This window comes from Apiospora aurea (genome assembly GCF_038362705.1).
Source record: "Apiospora aurea strain CBS 24483 chromosome Unknown utg000005l_segment0_segment0, whole genome shotgun sequence".
Classification (NCBI taxonomy): Eukaryota; Fungi; Ascomycota; class Sordariomycetes; order Amphisphaeriales; family Apiosporaceae; genus Apiospora; species Apiospora aurea.
Window position 1 is genome coordinate 5,548,374 of NW_027117392.1, and position 17,271 is coordinate 5,565,644.

Here is a 17,271-nt window from a genome sequence, read left to right on the forward strand (position 1 = left end):
GTATGGCTATTTCTGAGAAATGTAAAAATGTTTACTTACGGTGAGTACAAGCGAGCCTCAAGTAATGAAAAGCAATGATCCGTCAAGTATCCGCAGGTTGTTGCTTGCTGATCCCAAGCCGCCGTTAGTCATTCATATTTTTGGGTGTGATGTGGCAGAGCATCGTGAGGGGGAGGGGTGAGTGAAGAATGGATGAGAGCAGGTACATATTTACAAAGTAAACAAACGTACCAGTCAAAATATCAACACCTCAAACAACGCATTCGTGAGGCGTTTTGAATGAGAAACGAAACGAACGAAATGCCAATTTGCAAGGCAATGGTCAAAACAAAAGGCCGAGCGAGCGAGCGCAAACGAAGGCGGGTGAAGAGGAAGATGCCAGGAGAAAGATGGCCGCGCGAAATGTAAACAAAACAACTCCGCAAATGAATGCCAGGTCTCTCGATTGGGGACTCACTCTGGCATCAAAAAAGATAATTTTTTAAGAGCTCGGTAGCAGCGACAGCGTGCTGCAAGTCAAGTCAAGTCCCTAAAGCTGGCCAAAAAGAAATTGGGGCTTCAGATGGAATAGGGGGAGGGCGACCAGAAAGCTCGTTGCCCTGCCTACAGCTTGTTCGGAATTCTTGCAGCTCCCAGAACATTGCAAAAGAATGAGAAAATTCATTGGTCGGGTCAATCTCTTTCAATTAATTTTACAATTGAGTACATCCAACATTGCTCCATCCCACATCACTGGCGAGACCTCGGTGTGTGTAGTAGTCCAGCCCCAAACCTAAAGACTCACACTGCGGCAACTGCCCGAATGGTCGCTGATGGCTTGGCCATTGCAGCGTCCGCGCCGTCATGGCACTTCCAGTACTCCCGATCCGGGTCCCCGTGCGGGCGCGCAGACGTCGTGCCGGCCCCCCCTTCGGCCCGCCGCGGGCCTGGTACGTGCGGTTGAACTCGTAGAAGTACACCTCGGGGACCGCGAAGCGGTCGTTCTGCAGGCCGGCGTAGACGATGGCTTGGTCGTTGCAGCGGAAGATGCCGTCGGTGGCGAGCCGGGAGGTCATGTTGAAGAGCGCGAGCTTCTTGTCCGCTATGTCGGGGGTGGGGAAGAGGTGAGACGAGGGAATCGGGAACCCCAAGGACTCGAGATATGCAGACTTTTTTGTGGATCGTGGGTAGTGTATGAAAGACGCTCCATCGTCGAGGACAATGCCCATCATGAGCCTCACCGGAAGGGGAGGTCCTTTGAGCTGCAACTTGTCCGACGTCAAATAAGTACCATCTACCACCAGGTACCGCGCGACCGCGCCGAGGCTTGCCAGTGTCCTCGCCGGCACCTCACGCAAGCAATCAACCCGAGAAGCGGCGTGTGTACAGTGGGTGGCGCTCAGGATATCATTGCCCACGGCCTTCATTTCCTGGTCAATTGTCCAATACTTGGAGAAGGATGTGCCGTTGCTGATGCCTCCAGGGCTGGACAGGGGAATAGCTCCTGCGAACTTGCCCAAGGCCTTTGGCGATGCCATTAGAGCCCGGACGCTCCCAGCTCCCGCCGACTGGCCGAATAGAGTGATCCTGTCCGGGTCGCCGCCAAAGTCTCTGACGGTCGCCCTCACCCATTCAAGGGCTGTGACTTGGTCTGCGAGCCCAAAGTTCCCCTTGGTCTTGCCGTCATCAAGGGCCAGGAACCCCAGGGTCCCCAGCCTGTAATTGATCGCCACGACGACCACGTCGCCTCTCGAGGCCAGATTACCACCATCATATATGGCTTCGTTGGCTGTGCCACCAGCAAGCGCTCCGCCGTGGATCCAGAACTAGGTGATTGCGAGTAAGCATATACTCAATGACGCCGTTACCCGCCCTGATTGGTATACGTCGCTTACCATCACAGGTCTTAGGCCAGATTTCAAGGAGTCAGGTCTGGGCTTCGGTAAGAAGTTTGTCCAGATGTTCAGAAACAAGCAGTCCTCCGAACCCAGATTTCCCTGGACGCACTGCGATCCATACTCGAGAGCAGAAACCTTGCCCCCTTTCCCGATATGGGGGGTCGAGTGGGTGAAGCGTTTCGGCTTCGGCGCATAGCGGATACCCAGGAAGCGGAAACTGTACCGGTCTCGAAAGCTGCTCTGTCGGTAAGACACTATGGTGCAGTCTATAAAGTAAAACATGGAAATATGCTTGCTGCTTACCCAGTAAGCACCTCGTTGTTGGAGTGGACTGTCACATGCCACCTGTCGCTGGTGTCTTGATCGGTCTCATGGGAGAGGGGGGCAGTCTGTGTGCAGAGGACTGGCAATTCGGAAGCAGGATCTGACGCGGAGACTTCGCCATCGACATTGATGGCAAGGGCGTCTGACTCGTTGGACGCAACCCAATGTTTCGGACCCTCCTTGTCTCTACCGGCAAACTTCAAATATTCGAGGTTGGGCTGTATGCTGGCGGTCCTTTGCTTAGGTGACCAGAGCTTCTCTCCCAAATCCTTGCAAGCACGCTTGGCCTCTTTCAACGGGCGGGCTCCCAGTATAATGACTCCAGAGTCTGCCGCTGGGCTTCCAGCTCCTTCATTCATAGAAACAAATGAGTAGAGGGCTCACCCAACAACCAGAAGGGTGATTCTCCGTACCTTGCAGGTCATTGTGAATATTGATAATGATATCCGAATTCAGGCTCTTAGGAGATGGTGCTATTGCCTGGCCAGCAGTGACCAGGAGAAGGGTTGCAAAAGAGGACAGGAAGACAACCATCTTAGCGAGAGGGGGAAAACGGAGGCTCGCTTCTACTTGGCAGAAAGGCCCAACGGGTTGAGTGCTACACATTACATACTAGAAGCCCTCGACGCCAAGAACCTCCTGCTCTTTATAGGCTCCACCCATTGTGCCCCTATGACGAGACTCATGCTATACTACCGACGCTTGCTATTCGTCCATGAGTATTGTCCTGTCGCGTGGTATTCGCTTCCCAGGCTCGCTCGGCTTTCCGGTATGCAGATTCTAGGTTCATGTTACCCGTTCTTACTTTGCTGTGGCATCATTACAGATAACTTGTGAGGTAACGGATACGTAAGTCTACAGCAGCGTCCAATATGACGCAATTCGACGAAAAAAGAAATAGAAGGGAACCATTGGGCTCGAAGGTAGTGGTAATGAGTTGATATTGTGCAACTGCTGATGATATCAGCTATAAAGGTAGGTCAATGACCCCTGAGAAGAGACGAATGCTTTTCATGCAGTAGAACTACTGGTCCATGAGGAACACATTGTTCTCCAGGGGGCGAGCATTAATCTGTAAAACACGGTCAGCCATTACTTCCACCACAGCATCGTATCACGTCGGTGTACGTACTAAGCTTCGAGGGACCTTCTTCAAGTCCGTAACACCGGCCTGGGCCGCGTCGTGCACAATTTCCGCCTTGAGGATCCGAATGAGCTTCTTGACGCCCTCGGTGCCGTAGCAGTTGGCGTACATGAAGCTGTTTATTTCAAGCCAATCAGCTTTTGCTCGTCCATCGTCACCCAGCACGGACAAGGGATGCGTCAATCATAACTCACGGTCTCCCCAACCCCACCATCTTCACCCCCAGCGCCAACAGCTTGACAACGTCCGTGCCGTACCGCACGCCTCTGTCGGCCATGACCTCGACCTGCTGGAAGACCTGCGGCGCGTTGCGGTAGATCTCGTAGGCCACCTCGAGCGGAGAGGGCGAGTACTCGACCTGGCGGCCGCCGTGGTTGGACAGGTAGATGGCGGGTGCGCCCTTCTCGACGGCCAACAGCGCATCTTCGACCGTCATGATTCCCTTGGGGATCACGGGGAGAGAGGTACGGGATTTGATTTCGTCGTAGAGATCCCATTGCAGGTATAATCAGTTGTTATTCGAATTACTTCACATTATAAAATAACACGGAGGGTATTTAAGGGGGCTACTTATTAAAGGCGTTTAAGAGAGAGGATTTTACGGTTAAAGCCGAAATAATAGCGTTACTATGTATTAAATTAACTAAACCGTCGAATTAATTAGTAAGCTCGAAAAAGAACCTACGTATTCGTGGTGTTATAGCGGGCAGCACGGTGTCGGGTCGAGTCACTAAGTGCGTTAATAGTCCAGACAAAAGCCTTGGCGCCGGCAGCCTCGGCACGCTTCATGGCATCCCACGTCACTGAGAAGTTGGCGTTGGTGTAGATCTGGGCGTGCTGTTAGATGAGGACGGGAACTTCGCGTAGACGTTTAGGAGGGAAAGACATGCCTGCTGGAACATGACTTGCGGTCCGTTCATAGTGTCGTTGTGCTTCTGGACTGCCAGCTCCTCGATAGTCTTGCTGGCGTACAGGGTAGCCTGTCGATTCAGGACATGTCAGCTGCTGGTATCTACGGTGGTTTTCAGCAATGCGAGAATCAGGTATCACGGACTGTGTACAGGATATTCTCCTTAGCAGCGGCGTCGACAAAGTTCAGCTCGGCTCTCTCGGGGTTGGCGTAGCCACCGCGGGCAGCCGGGGCAATGAAGATAGGAGCGCTGAAGTTATAGCCCATGAATGTCACTCTGCTTATTGTCAGAATAGCCCACGGTTCAGAAGTGGCCCTGGAGGAACATGATACTCACGGCAGAGTCTCGTTCAACTTGGAGGCATCATGAAGATGACGGGGCCGAAGCATGACCTTCTTCCACACATCCAGGTTGTTCCGGTAGCCTGGTTGTAGTACGGGTCAGACTCATATATCGGGTACAACAAGCCGGTGCAACTCACTCCACTCGCCGCCGGCCGCGGTGCGGTAGAAGGAGTACTTCCGGTTGTCCAGAAACTGGCGGGCCGCGTAGTCGAAATCCATCACCGCACGCATGTCCTTGAGCAGCGGAAGTTGTCCCTCGGTGTAGTTGGTGCTGAAGAGGTAGTCGGTCAGGCCCGTGTCCACCTCATTGATCCACTGCTCGGCCGCGAAGGCCACGGCGGCCAGGGAGCAGGCATAAGCGAAGGACGCATCTTGGGTTAGTTGTGGATGAAGATGCCGGGGGACTAGGTCGTCACTACAAGGGAGCTAGCACGGCGAGTAGCTGGTGGTGAAGAAGAGGTAAAGCCGGTCTTCGTGCCGGGCATGGTGGTGTGCGTTCTTATACGAACTCCTATGACGGGCTTACCCCAGTCTGATCGCCCGTCAAAATACGTGCGCAATCCCATCGGGATGCGGCCGTGAACCCGAGGTCAAGGAACGAACTGGGCGATTGGCGACTTGGCCGGCACTCCGTCAAAGTGCAGCGATGCCTGTGGAGTTTCGCTTCTCGTCCCTGGGCCATTTGCCTTGGCCTACATGTGCCTGCAGCGTGCCAACAGCGTGCTTTCTGCAGCGATGTGCCCTGTTCATCGCTGGCCGAGCGGCATCGCAGTAGTATAGCCCCCGCTGCATGTCCGTTTTTCTCCATCCTCGGCTGTATGCCAAGAATGGCAATTTGCCCTATGCCCCGAGGGGAACATGGCCGGGTTCCATACTCGGAGCCGGGGAACAGATTGGGTCAAGTTGGCCGGCAGCTGCATAAGGGGAGTAACCGGGCAGACGGCCTTGTCTCCTGATTTGTCATTCATTGGTCAGCAGGAAACGTTTAGATCTATTCCGCCCCATGTAACCTTTCATACAGCTGCCTACATACTTGCTTTCCTTGAACCACATCTGCTTACATCAGCAGTATATCAGTGAAATATCAATACGCATCATAGGAAAGATCCTGCGCCATATGGAAAAGGGAAGGGGGGAGCTTACGTCAAGCTTCTCTTATGTTCTTCGCCGAAGACAGGCTGATCTCTCGATACGGTCCGAATTCTCAAACCGCTCAATACTCGTGGCCCTGGTGCTTATTCCTGTCATACTCAAAAGTACTAATGCTCTGGCTTTTGCTGTTCTACTTTCCACTCAGCTGCGCTGATATCTGGCACCTTGATTCCGAACCCGGCATCCAGAATCGCCTGGTTTGCCGTTTCCATGTCTTCCAGCTCATGTAGCCGTTTGCAGTCTTCATACTCCCATTCGTACTTCTCATCCACCAGGACGAGCTCGACTTTCCACAAGGCCACCGGATTATCCCCCTCCCCCCTCCTCCCACCTGCTTTTGTACGCAGCGGCCAAGGTCGAAAACTCCATGGCCCAGTCTCTGGCATCTTCGGTACTGTAAAACATCCAGCTTTGTTCCTTGTACTTCGCGCACAGCTCGATGGTCAAAACCCGCAGGGTCGGAGTCAGCCAGAGCCGGCACGCGTCTGCCGGGCGGGGGATGTCAGGGAAGGCGATGGCCAACGTCTCTAACGCGCCGAGGTCGTGGACGTCGAAGTCGTCGAACCCATCCTGCCGACCCATCTGGCCGATGGCTAAGTGCCTCAGTGTCTTCTTGCTGGGCTGGAGCACGCTGGACAACAGTGGGTAGTTCCAGACGCATAGCTTCGCATGTAGGTCATCAAGCAGCATTTCTCAGCTGAAGTCTGCCACAGCCAGCTCATCAACGGTAAATACCTCCAACTGGGCCGGCCAAGTCAGGAAGCTCCGTAAGGTGTGCGGGTTCCCTTTCACGAAAGCCCGGATGTGTAGCTCCCTGGAGGAAGCTGTGCCTTGATCATACTTCAACCTCCTTTGAGTTACTTTGGACTTTCATGCTTGATTGAGAAGCCGGAGACAAAAGAGAGAAAAAAGGTAGAAAACAGAAATGTGAAACGAGAGGCGTCCTATGTGAGGTGCCTACCGGTGTTAACAGAGGCTGGTTGTCAAAATGTCGTGATCCTCTGTAAGTCGGTGGCCGGACAATAGCCATGTCTGGCAATGCCCTCGTATATGCGTCCTTTTAATCGATAGAATAACTGTTTGGTATACTGCGTAACATGCGAAACATTGACGCGAAGGAATACTGGCTATCCCAAGGACTCAAGCGGGGTCCTAACCACCACATCATACTTGCGTGCATGCTAGGTACGTAGGTTGCCTGACTTGCATTATCGTGCAGCTGCGATGTTCCGCCATTGCTCGATCCTACACTCCCGAAGCTTAAGAATGGACAATCATCTGAAAATGCTTGAATCCCAAACCGAGGTTCCTTGGATGTAGAAACGCTTGAAGCAAATCCAAATTCTCAACACGTGACCACTGTTCATTCCGAAGTATTATTAACAAATATTGACAGGTCTATTTGGAGAAGCCTGGGTGAAGTTTGGGTACCTGTACGTGTGCATCTTATCTTGAGGGTCCTAAGACAGCCAACATGAGTCGACTTCTTGCTCTTCTCCTGATAACGTGTGGCAGAGGCGTTCGAATAAGAGAAAATATTCATGGTAGCGGAAGACCTGGATAACCCTGATGGGCCAAGTTGCCGTAGACGTGACGGCGTTGCGCCGTGTTCCCGATAAGGAGTCAAGCCTGCTCCGAAATCCAGCTTAAATCAGGGTTAGCCCTCCAGAGCCGCGCGGCATGTTGGAAAAGTTGAGCATATGTACTAAAAAGCACGTAATCGTAATGAGTCCGCGAGGCAATTGTCGATTGCCAACTCTATTAGTTAGTTATGTAGCCGGACTGCCACCTCGTGTATTTTGCTAGAGGAGGTCTGCCTGTCAGACAGCGCATTATATTGATATCAGTAAAGCGAGTGGTCGGGCATTAGCCTTCATCCAGTGGAAGCACTCAAGTCACACAGTTCAGGTCGTCAGGCTCGTCAGGTTGGACCTGACTGGGAACCAAGTCGCGAACGGGATATTTACTGCACAGAACAACAGATGAAGAGGCAGCAACCCCATATTGCTGCCTAGATCGCATTTTCGAGGCAAATCACCGTGGCCGAAAATGTTCGTGCAAATGGCCGTAGCCCACAGTAGCCGGTCAACATTGCTTCTCATCTTTCTCATGGCCAAAGGTTCAGACACTTGAACGATGATGGGCTGGCAGGAGGCATCTTATTCTTCGCTTCTTATACTTCGGTCTGCCGCCACTAAGCCGGAAATAGGAGTCAGCCAGGCAAGAACCGGTTAGAGTTACTGACAAGGTGGTCGTATGCCGCATAGTACGTCGGTCATGTGAGGAACGCATACGGCGAACAGTATTCCCAAAGCGACTCTGCTGTAGGCGGAGGAAATGCCGTGGAGAAGCATAACTCAGTACGTGGGATGATGACTTCGTTGATGGGGTGCGCTGGCCCTGAAGCTCCGCCGTTATTGGGCGGAGCTCAAACTCCGATGCTGTCCAGTCGCAACGTTGTAAATGACAAGAGAGGTGTGCTTTCGGGTTCTCTTGACTGTCGACCCCGATCGTTAGGGAGCTCTTTCTCCCATAGAAGTGTCTTGTTTTGGGATAGTTTCTTGGGGACCAGAAGGTGATAGTGGGAGGACGGGAGTGTCGAAGTTCTCCCGATCTGTGGTGGCGACCTAGCAGTGCCGATACTTTCCACCCGGGCGCTCGTAAGCCGGAGGAATTTCCGTACCCAACAGTTCCCCGGGCCAAATTCGAGATCATGTACTCCCATTTCTTCCTTCTGGGCTGCATTGATGCATGCATGAGAATGGTATAAATGTGTGCGACTTTTACTGTTGGGGCAATAGAAACAGAAACAGAACAGCCATACTCCCAGGTGCTGGGGCCAATCCGGCGACCGAGGCGGAAAGCGACCCGTCCATGACCACGACATTTTCAGAATGGCTCTACTGCAAAAATTGCATAGGAGGTAATCAAATGGATGCCGGCGGATCAAACAATGTGTGTGACTGGTAAGAAGTTTTGGGGGAATGACCATCTCCGATGGACGAGGGTGGCCGCAGAGGCACCGTGACACCACCGCATGTACGTACATGCACGATGCAGTTTCGAGAATGGCAATGTTTCGGTGCAAACGCAAGCGAATTTTGTTCTTTCTCAAATCGTGGCACTCGCTAGCAGAAACGGCCAAGACTCATGGAGAGGTCTTAAGAGGTACATCCTGCATGGTATTTTGAGAATCGAATGAGCTCACCACCGTCAGCAGTTGGCGGGAGGCGATGGCTCGGAGCCGAGTCTGTCTGGTCAGCTATAAGAGAGGGAAAGAGAGAGAGAAAGAGAGAGAGAAAGCGAGCCTCACGATTGGATACGAGGGCCGGCAATAGCCTTGAATCATGTATAGAGCCCACTTTGCGACTGACGATATACGACGTATCGCGACCAGACAGACGACCGACGCCCGGCCTTGTTGGTTCGGGATAGGTCCCGCCCATCATGTGGCCGGCTGACAACAGAATGCAATAAGACAGAGAGGTCATACTTGACTTATTCTAGGTATCGTATACGAGAGCCACTCACAAGAAGGGTTCCAGCGCCCCCCCCAAGCGCTCTTTGTTTGTTTGATCACTGTGCAGCCGGCAGCGGTGGAAGGATTCAGTTTCGTGGCGTTGTTCCGGGACAGGATATTGGCCCTGGGCAAAGCCGTGATCGCCTGCTGAGCCGAAGATGCATTGGTCCTTAAATATCGCAGAGGCGAGGCCGCTGATTGGCTCGTCCGCTATTCCGTGCAGCAATTCTGTGCGAATTAGGCAATTAGTAAAAAGCCCCAAATGCGGCACTCATTCCAGCCAGTCACCCACTGAGGAAACCGATCATGATACGACAGACGATACAAGAGCCGGCACCCCCATTGGTGTAGTACAAACCATAGCACCGTATTCGGCAAAAAATGTGTACCTTTCCTCGCCTCTGCCCTTCCGCCCGCCCCTTCTTTCTTTTTGGCCTCACTCACTCATCACTCCCAGACAAGCTGACTGAGCGACAGGCCGGCAAGCGCGGTGGGGTCGCAAGAGTAGGAGGTACTTTTCGACGTGGACGGCCGGATCAAGCACTTCAAGTTTGACTTGAGCAATGTAGGAGTCGCAAAAGTACCTGGCTGCTGAGCTTGATCGCTTGATCGCTTGATCGGCTTACATCTCGGAAAAGACGTCCATGGCTTGCGAGCCTGATTTATCCCATGCACCCGCCATGCGCCATGCCGTCCATGACTGCACCACCCTTGGTCGAGCCCGTCATATGTAGAGAACCATTACGGGCGAGGATATATGCGACGGTTTTTGGACTCAAATACAAGTACAATGCCCCTCACATCCAGAAGCCTATGACAGCTACTGCTTGCTTTGCTGAACGGGACCGCATGCACACCACCCACATCCAATATATGCCCACAGGTGATACCACAGTCACGCATACGCAGAGGCCATCATCGTTGAGGCCAATAGCCCTCCTGCCTGCATTACAGCACTTCTTTGCCTTACCTACATAGTGTCTCCTGTGCATCTGTGCGTGTGCGCGCATCTGCGTTCTGTACCTCGCCCATCCTTAGCGGGTTGCCCAGCCGAGTTTTCCACGCGGGAAGCTCCTTGGGATAAAGCAATAATAATAACACACATCCGCCTCCCGCTCTCTCGCTATTCTGCCCGCCCCCCCCCGAGCCCAGCCCAGCCAGCCTTCAAAAGCCAGGGCTTCTTCTTCCCCGCCATGATCGAGAGCCTTGAGCCTTTGCCATTCGACAGCCCTTCCAGGCCAACAGCTGATTGCATCGGATACAAAGCGCCTCTCCCCCGGAGCAGCATATGTGCCTACGTGGCTGCTGGTTGCGAACAAGCGATATATCCGTTGGAAGTATTTGGGAGGATCGGAACCTTGGAACCTTGCGGGAGAAAGGGACCGGACGCGGCCCAACAGCCTTCAGCACATCCATTGCCTGGCCATTGCTCATCCGCACCCACCGCGCAAGGAGTCAAGTAGCCTAGGTTTAGGTAGGTAAAGGGTAGGTAGGCACAGGCGCCCCGGGAACCAGCTCAGTAGACGATCAATGGGCGAGGCAAAGGCAGTTGCGATTCAATGGCGAACTTTCTCAATTTAGTCAATGGCTTTCCGGCTCCAAGTAAGTCAAGTTCAATTGAATAAAGTGTACTCATTCGAGTTAGCACCGCCGACCGATGCGTTGAATACCATGACATTCAAGTCTTCTCCCTCCTGAGCTGCCCGCTGCCAGAGTGATTATTCCTCCTCATCGCTATAAGACGAAAACCACACCCTCGCCTCTTTACCACTTTACCTATGCCCGTCTACTACTATGCAAGGAGCTGCTCGCCAATAGCCTACCTGACAAGACTCTTGTGATCTTATTATAGACAACCTCTTAGTGGGCGAAGACATCATCAGCCCTATCGGCGGCGACGACGAGAGAATCTTTACTTCAGCAATGGGAAGCTACCTGGGGCCCGGCGGCTATTTTCACACTGCCTCGATCCCTTTTACAAACGCCGACGCCGACGTGGACTTCACCTTCCCGACGAGATTAGTAGACACAGACAACAACTACTACGCAAGCAGAAACAACATCAGCAACAACAACAACAACAACAACGGCAATTTGCCATCATTCCCCGACACGTTTGGGCCAACAACAGCGACCACTACTGACTCGAACATTGGCCACCTGGACTTCTCAGCCCAAGTGCCGTACTCCTCCGAACATTCCCTGGTGTTGGATCCGCTATACCAATACCGCGACTTTGCGGAAACACAGACTGCGCAATTTCAGCAGCCGCCATTGCCTCTGCCCCTACCCAACTCCAATTTCGGCGGCGGCAACACCCATTCTTTCTGTGGCGGATTTGGGCCATCTGATGAGTCGCCGTCGCCTGGTTTTTCTTCGTCGGGGGTACTCAACGTAGATGCAAACCTGAACTTGAACCGGCTTGCCAACCAAGGCTTCCACCATCCTCTGTCTTCCGCTTCCGCATCCGCATCAGCACCAGCATCAGCATCAGCACCAGCACCAGCCTTTTTGCCCAACCCGGCATTCGAGCAGCCAAATTCAGTCGTCTCAGGCCAAGGGCAAAGTCAAGTGCAGCAGCCGTGTGCATGCGCCCCACATCGGCCTCAGGACTCAAATGATCCGCCCGCTCACTCGCACTCACCTGCACCTGCACCTCCCTCACACTCGTTCGACAACACCATCGACTTTGGCAGCAGCAGCAGCAGCAATAGCGACGTCTGGCATCTCCACCCCTTCAATCACAACCACAGCCATCAACCCCCGCTATCTCCGGCACCCTCCTACTGCCTGCCCCCAGCCACTACAACCACAACCACAACAACCTTCGCTCACTAACCAGAACAACAACAATTTCAATTCAATTAATTCCGCCAACATTCCTTCTGCAACCACGACCGCATCTGGCCAGGAGCCAGCGAGCGACGATTATTATATCTCTGCTCTCGCCTCGGCTAACTTCTCGTCACCCTCATTTCCGCCACTCAACAGCAGCCCATTTGCTGCAGCTCGCACGCTAACCACCCAACTTACGGAACCCTCTTCATTTCCGCAGCCCAACTTTGGAAGCGAAATGCCTGGCGCTACGGCTTCGTCAACCGCACCGCCGCGGCGGTCACGGCGACTAAGTCAAGTCGTGGACTTGACCAAGGAATCCCCAAACCGAGCCGACACACTATCGTCCTCGCCCGTTCCCATGGGACCGCCCGCAGCCACCAATACCAGAAAACGACGCCGATCGTCTGCTGCCAATGCATCCGCCAGTGGCCGCCGGGCCTCAACAGCATCCATCCCAGCGCGACCTTCACGACGCCGGGCACCAGCACGACTTACATCACCAGACGGTTCGGTATTTGGCGAGTCCTCGCCTCCTCCGATGGTGGCGAAGAAGGAAGAAGATGATCTCGAGGTGCTGGATCTGTCAAAGGCGGATGAGGTGCCCAAAGAGTTGCAGAAGCCCGCAATCGACAAACGGATCAAACTGTCCAAGTTCCAGTGCGTCATCTGCATGGACGACGTATCGAACTTGACCGTCACACATTGTGGTAAGTGCAGCTTCCGTCTCTGCTCTTTGAATAGAGAGCACACGCACTACCCATTATTGTACTTCAGTGCTAACATGTTATTCCTAGGTCATCTCTTCTGCTCTGAATGTCTGCACTCGGCTCTGCACATCGACAGCAATAAGAAGTGCTGCCCTGTCTGCCGCTCAAAGGTCGAAATCAGGACCGCGGGCAAGAACCTGAAATCATACTACCACCTCGAGCTGAAGGTCATGACAGCAACGCGTAAGGGAAAGCAGCCCGTTGGACGATAGGGCCCCCTTCCACCCCCACACCGAGGGACACCCGCATCACGCTCTCCCGACACGAATGTGGTGAAGACATCGTAACGGAGTGATGATGATTGTATATTACGAGACGTGGGCTATGGATCGCAGGTACCCAGGGAGCCACACCAATACGGCTAGCACATAATCGATTGCTACCTCACCAGCAAAGGATCTGCAGATGCTGGTCACACGAAAGCCATGATTTTACGGACAGGAAGGGATCTCATTGCATCGCATGGGGAGTTTTTGGTTTTGCGAGAAGGAGAGAGAACAACATGATACCCCGATATTGCAGCATTTCGACGGACAGGTCGTTGCATTACATTCTCGTCGTGTGCTTTTCCCACACGAATAAGCACAGTTTACTACAGAACGCAGGAAATCGTCAACGCTTGGTCAAGGAGGCTGGTGGTGCTAGCATTAGCTTGTGGCTGGAAGGTGTCCTTGACCAAAAGAGACGATGACGACAATGGAATTGCTCTAGCCTTTGGTTTCTCAAAGGGTAATGTAATGAGACATTCGATTGAGCATATTAAAGTGCCTGGTGATATTAGTGATATTTTGGTGACGGCCCTACTATGTGCTGTTTATTGGTTTTTGCCCGTCATTGGTAAGACTGGCCATTTATGCTGCATGTGGTGTAGATTTGACGTACATCTGAGTGGTAGGAGATTATTATTCCAGGGTAAGTGCTGGGACTGACAATGGAGGTAAGTTAAGAGGCTAGCTACGCTTTTCTGTGGCAATGAGTAGAAACTTGAGAACCCCCTGAACAGCAAAGGTCGAGAGCATTTCGTCCAGATTTTGGGGCTTGGTGCTGCACATTTCCCGTTCGTTCCAAGAAAGTAGCAGGAAGCACTCATCCATTAGACGCAGATGTCACAGGGACGAAAAGTAATAGCTTGGGGTTGCAATATCCGCAACTATCAGGGCCGTTTGGTTCGTTGAACTGTTGGAAAGAGGTTGTTGGAATTTGTCCTGCTTGAATCGACGTTCGTTACAGGACGATATGCTTCCATCTCTCGAGTCCATATCATACGCAAGCAACATGAACACATCGAAGATGAAAAAAAAGACTTCTTGGTAATAGGAATCCCATTCTATATAAATTTCAATCGCTATATCTCTATTATTATAACACAACCACCCTAGGCGACCTGACCCCCTCATCGCCACCGCCATCATCCCCGTCAAGCTCATCCTCATCCGCACTATCTCTACCCCCCAACAGCCCGCGCTCCTCGACCCCCTCGCCCATCTCGCGCGTGCGGTCGCCGGCCACCAGCCCGTCCCCGTTCTGCGCGGAGCCGCCGCCGCCGGCCGTCCGGCGCGTCTCCTCGGCGCCGTTGAGGACGTACCAGCAGTCCTTCTTGGTGAGGACGCCGACAAGGGAGCCGCGCTCGACGAAGAGGACGTAGCGGACGCCGAGCTTCTGGAAGTAGCTGACGGCCAGGTGGAGGCTGGAGCGGGATGGGAGGGTGAGCGGGGTCTGGTCCATCCAGGGGCGGAGGTCGAGGGTGGTGACGGGGTCGGCGAGGGGCTGGTGGCTGAAGAAGGCCTCGGCCTCGGGCGGGAGGGAGCGGGGCGGCTGGACCGCGCTCGCGAGGTTGTAGGCCAGCTCGGCGCGGGAGATGTAGCCCAGCAGCAGGGCGTCGCGGGGGTCGCGGACGACGGGGAATCCGCGGTAGTCGCACGAGTCGAGGATGCGGCGCAGGGAGCTGACGGTGTGGCCCGTCGCCGTCAGCACGACGAGGTCCTCGATGCGCGTCATGATCTGGCCCGCGGGGATGTCGGGGACGTGCAGGCGGCCCGCGCCGTCGTCGCCGTTATCGAGAAAGGGGTACCCGTTGAAGTGGATCCAGGACTCGTAGATGCCGCGACGCGAGAAGGCGTCGCCGACCCACTTGGCCAGCATCACGGCCACCATGATGGGGAGCACGTAGGTCAGGGCGCCCGTCAGCTCGAAGGTGATGACGACGATGGACACAGTGAGCCGGGTGACGCCGGCGAGCGTGGCGGCGGCGCCGATGATGGCATACGTCCCCGGCGTGATGCAGGGGATGTCGGGCTCGCAGGAGGCGAAGGCTATGAAGCCTGGATGATTGTGCTGCCAGATCTCCATAATGATGCCAACGGCGCGCCCTGTAAGAGCACCAATGGCCATGGAGGGGAGAATGATTCCAGCCGGTATCTGCAGACCGAAAGTGATTGCGGCCAAGAAGAAGCCGAGTACGGCGGCAAAAGGAGTAGGATGATGGTGCCTGCAGTTGCAGCACCTGTCTTACAAAGCCCAAATTGGTCATCGAGCATCTGCGAGCATTGAGAAAAGAGTTGGGATACCAGATCAGAATTCTGGGCCCGCATATACAGGTTTGGATAGTTGATCAGGGCTGTTAGGAGCGCCACAATGCCAACTTGGACGAGAGGGCCAGGTAAAGGCAAGTTTGTAGACTTCTTCCACTGCTGTACGCGCATGTTGGCCTTGATGAAGAGGCCGCCATAGATGCCACCAATAACACCAAGGATGGCAAAGGGGAGAATCTCGAACCCGTGCCAATGTGACGTATACTTGACCTGGTACAAGACCAGCTTCCCCGACCGAAAGGGGTCAATCGCTTGTACCATGACCGCAGCAGTCATGGCACAGACGAAAGATTGCCACATGGTCTTGTCAGGGAAGTAGTATGACAGCTGCTCGAGGGAGAAGAGCACACCGCCAATAGGCGATCCGAAGGCGACAGAGATGCCTGACGCCGCTGCTGCCGAGAGGATCTCGCGCTTGCGAGCTTCATTATTGTTGATATTGGGGAAGAGCTTGATGAAGAGGTTTGCGCAACAACAAGCGACGTGAACAAGAGGACCCTCTTTTCCTAGCCACATGCCAGATCCGACTGCGAGGATCTACTCGAGAGTTAGCGAGTCAGGAGTACAGGAAGTAGTGGGAGCTTCCTCCCCCAACTTACAAGGCCCAAGGACTTGGTGATCAAGGTCCAAACCCCAAGAAATCGTTTTATGATGAATCCACCCAAAACCGTCTTGATTTCTGGGATACCACTATGTTTCGCGTAGATGCCGTACTCCTGCACCAGAACGCTAGAGAAGAGAGCGAAGGCCACCGCAAATAACAGGTAGAAGAAATACCCGATAAACCACCTTCCGCCCGCATTCCCAACACCCAAAGCAGTCGCCCAGGGTTTCCATCCAAGGCACTTCTCGCCTTGGTCGTAACCCAGACAGCAGAAGTCTTTGTTGAGGTAGAATGCACCGCCATCCTTGCCAGACGAGCAATAACCAACTTTGACGTCTCCAAGCCAATCGGTGGTGACGCCAATGCCTGCAGCCAGAGCCCCGACCGCAAGCCCAGTCAAGACCAATACGACCCAGACCTGGCTTGCGTCGAGCAGCTGTTGTACGTATCCGACCACGCCCGAGGCGCTCGAGTATAGCACCCGTAGTCGCTGTCGCTCTTTCGTATATTCAAAGATCCAATCGATGGCCGTCATGTCCTCGTAGCCAACGCGCCGCCCGGGCCCCTCCACGTACCAATCGACCGGTATCCCATCTTTCGGGGAGGTCTTTCCGTGCCCATTTTCGGTCCTTATGGGGTCGAGCCCGTGCAAGCGTGTGGGCGCGTTGGTGCCGGACAAGGAGTGCGGCGATCGCGCCGTCGACTGGGTGCTGCTGCCAAGACGATTACCTGTTATCACCGACAGCATGCGCGCGGGCTTGGCGAGTATGCTCTGCTTCTGCTTCCGCTTGAAGCTGACGGGCTCGTCCCCATCGAGAGGGCCGTTCTCGAAGACGCCCGTGTCTTCGTCGGCGTCGAGGAAGTCGATATCGTCGTTCTCTTCGTCGTCGCTGTCGAAGTTGTCGTGCTGCTGGTGCAGGGGGGACCGGGGGAGGTTGGAGGAGGATGTAGAAGGGGCCGCGGCCTCGGGCTCTCCGCTGATTAGGATCCTGCTAGCCATCGTCGGAAGCTGGAAGAGTATCCAGCCATGTCGCGATTGAAGAGTGGTGGTTTTGTTTTGTTTTTGTGTGTGTGTTTCTAAGATGGACTTGGCTCCGTGGCTAGCTGAGAGGCTGGATGGCTGTCTCCGGTTGCGACAAGGCTTTGGAACAAGGGTCTTTCATGTTCGGGGTGGTGATTGACAGGGCCCACAGAGACGG

General features: G+C 54.0%; 7 protein-coding genes across 7 annotated transcripts; 2 read left to right on the plus strand and 5 right to left on the minus strand.

Moving 5' to 3' along the window:
- Positions 1-692: 692 nt before the first annotated feature.
- PG986_008243 (uncharacterized protein) lies at positions 693-2,735 on the minus strand (the record flags this gene model as incomplete). Its single annotated transcript, XM_066844465.1, has 4 exons — positions 693-1,805; positions 1,875-2,112; positions 2,181-2,550; positions 2,615-2,735. 4 exons carry the CDS (start codon positions 2,733-2,735, stop codon positions 693-695), a joined length of 1,842 nt encoding a protein of 613 aa, XP_066700577.1.
- A 490-nt stretch (positions 2,736-3,225) lies between these two features.
- On the minus strand, positions 3,226-3,781 carry PG986_008244 (uncharacterized protein; the record flags this gene model as incomplete). Its single annotated transcript, XM_066844466.1, has 3 exons — positions 3,226-3,273; positions 3,334-3,460; positions 3,540-3,781. 3 exons carry the CDS (start codon positions 3,779-3,781, stop codon positions 3,226-3,228), a joined length of 417 nt encoding a protein of 138 aa, XP_066700578.1.
- Positions 3,782-4,026: 245 nt separating this feature from the next.
- PG986_008245 (uncharacterized protein) lies at positions 4,027-5,085 on the minus strand (the record flags this gene model as incomplete). Its single annotated transcript, XM_066844467.1, has 6 exons — positions 4,027-4,182; positions 4,215-4,325; positions 4,400-4,571; positions 4,593-4,680; positions 4,738-4,971; positions 5,034-5,085. 6 exons carry the CDS (start codon positions 5,083-5,085, stop codon positions 4,027-4,029), a joined length of 813 nt encoding a protein of 270 aa, XP_066700579.1.
- A 774-nt stretch (positions 5,086-5,859) lies between these two features.
- PG986_008246 (uncharacterized protein) lies at positions 5,860-6,442 on the minus strand (the record flags this gene model as incomplete). Its single annotated transcript, XM_066844468.1, is given in 2 exon segments — positions 5,860-6,073; positions 6,084-6,442. 2 exon segments carry the CDS (start codon positions 6,440-6,442, stop codon positions 5,860-5,862), a joined length of 573 nt encoding a protein of 190 aa, XP_066700580.1.
- Positions 6,443-11,195: 4,753 nt separating this feature from the next.
- On the plus strand, positions 11,196-12,110 carry PG986_008247 (uncharacterized protein; the record flags this gene model as incomplete). Its single annotated transcript, XM_066844469.1, has 1 exon — positions 11,196-12,110. One exon carries the CDS (start codon positions 11,196-11,198, stop codon positions 12,108-12,110), a length of 915 nt encoding a protein of 304 aa, XP_066700581.1.
- Positions 12,111-12,345: 235 nt separating this feature from the next.
- PG986_008248 (uncharacterized protein) lies at positions 12,346-13,089 on the plus strand (the record flags this gene model as incomplete). Its single annotated transcript, XM_066844470.1, has 2 exons — positions 12,346-12,817; positions 12,905-13,089. The coding sequence occupies 2 exons, from the start codon at positions 12,346-12,348 to the stop codon at positions 13,087-13,089; spliced, it is 657 nt and encodes a 218-aa protein (XP_066700582.1).
- Positions 13,090-14,236: 1,147 nt separating this feature from the next.
- Positions 14,237-17,072, minus strand: PG986_008249 (uncharacterized protein; the record flags this gene model as incomplete). Its single annotated transcript, XM_066844471.1, has 3 exons — positions 14,237-15,380; positions 15,473-16,005; positions 16,068-17,072. The coding sequence occupies 3 exons, from the start codon at positions 17,070-17,072 to the stop codon at positions 14,237-14,239; spliced, it is 2,682 nt and encodes an 893-aa protein (XP_066700583.1).
- Positions 17,073-17,271: the final 199 nt, after the last annotated feature.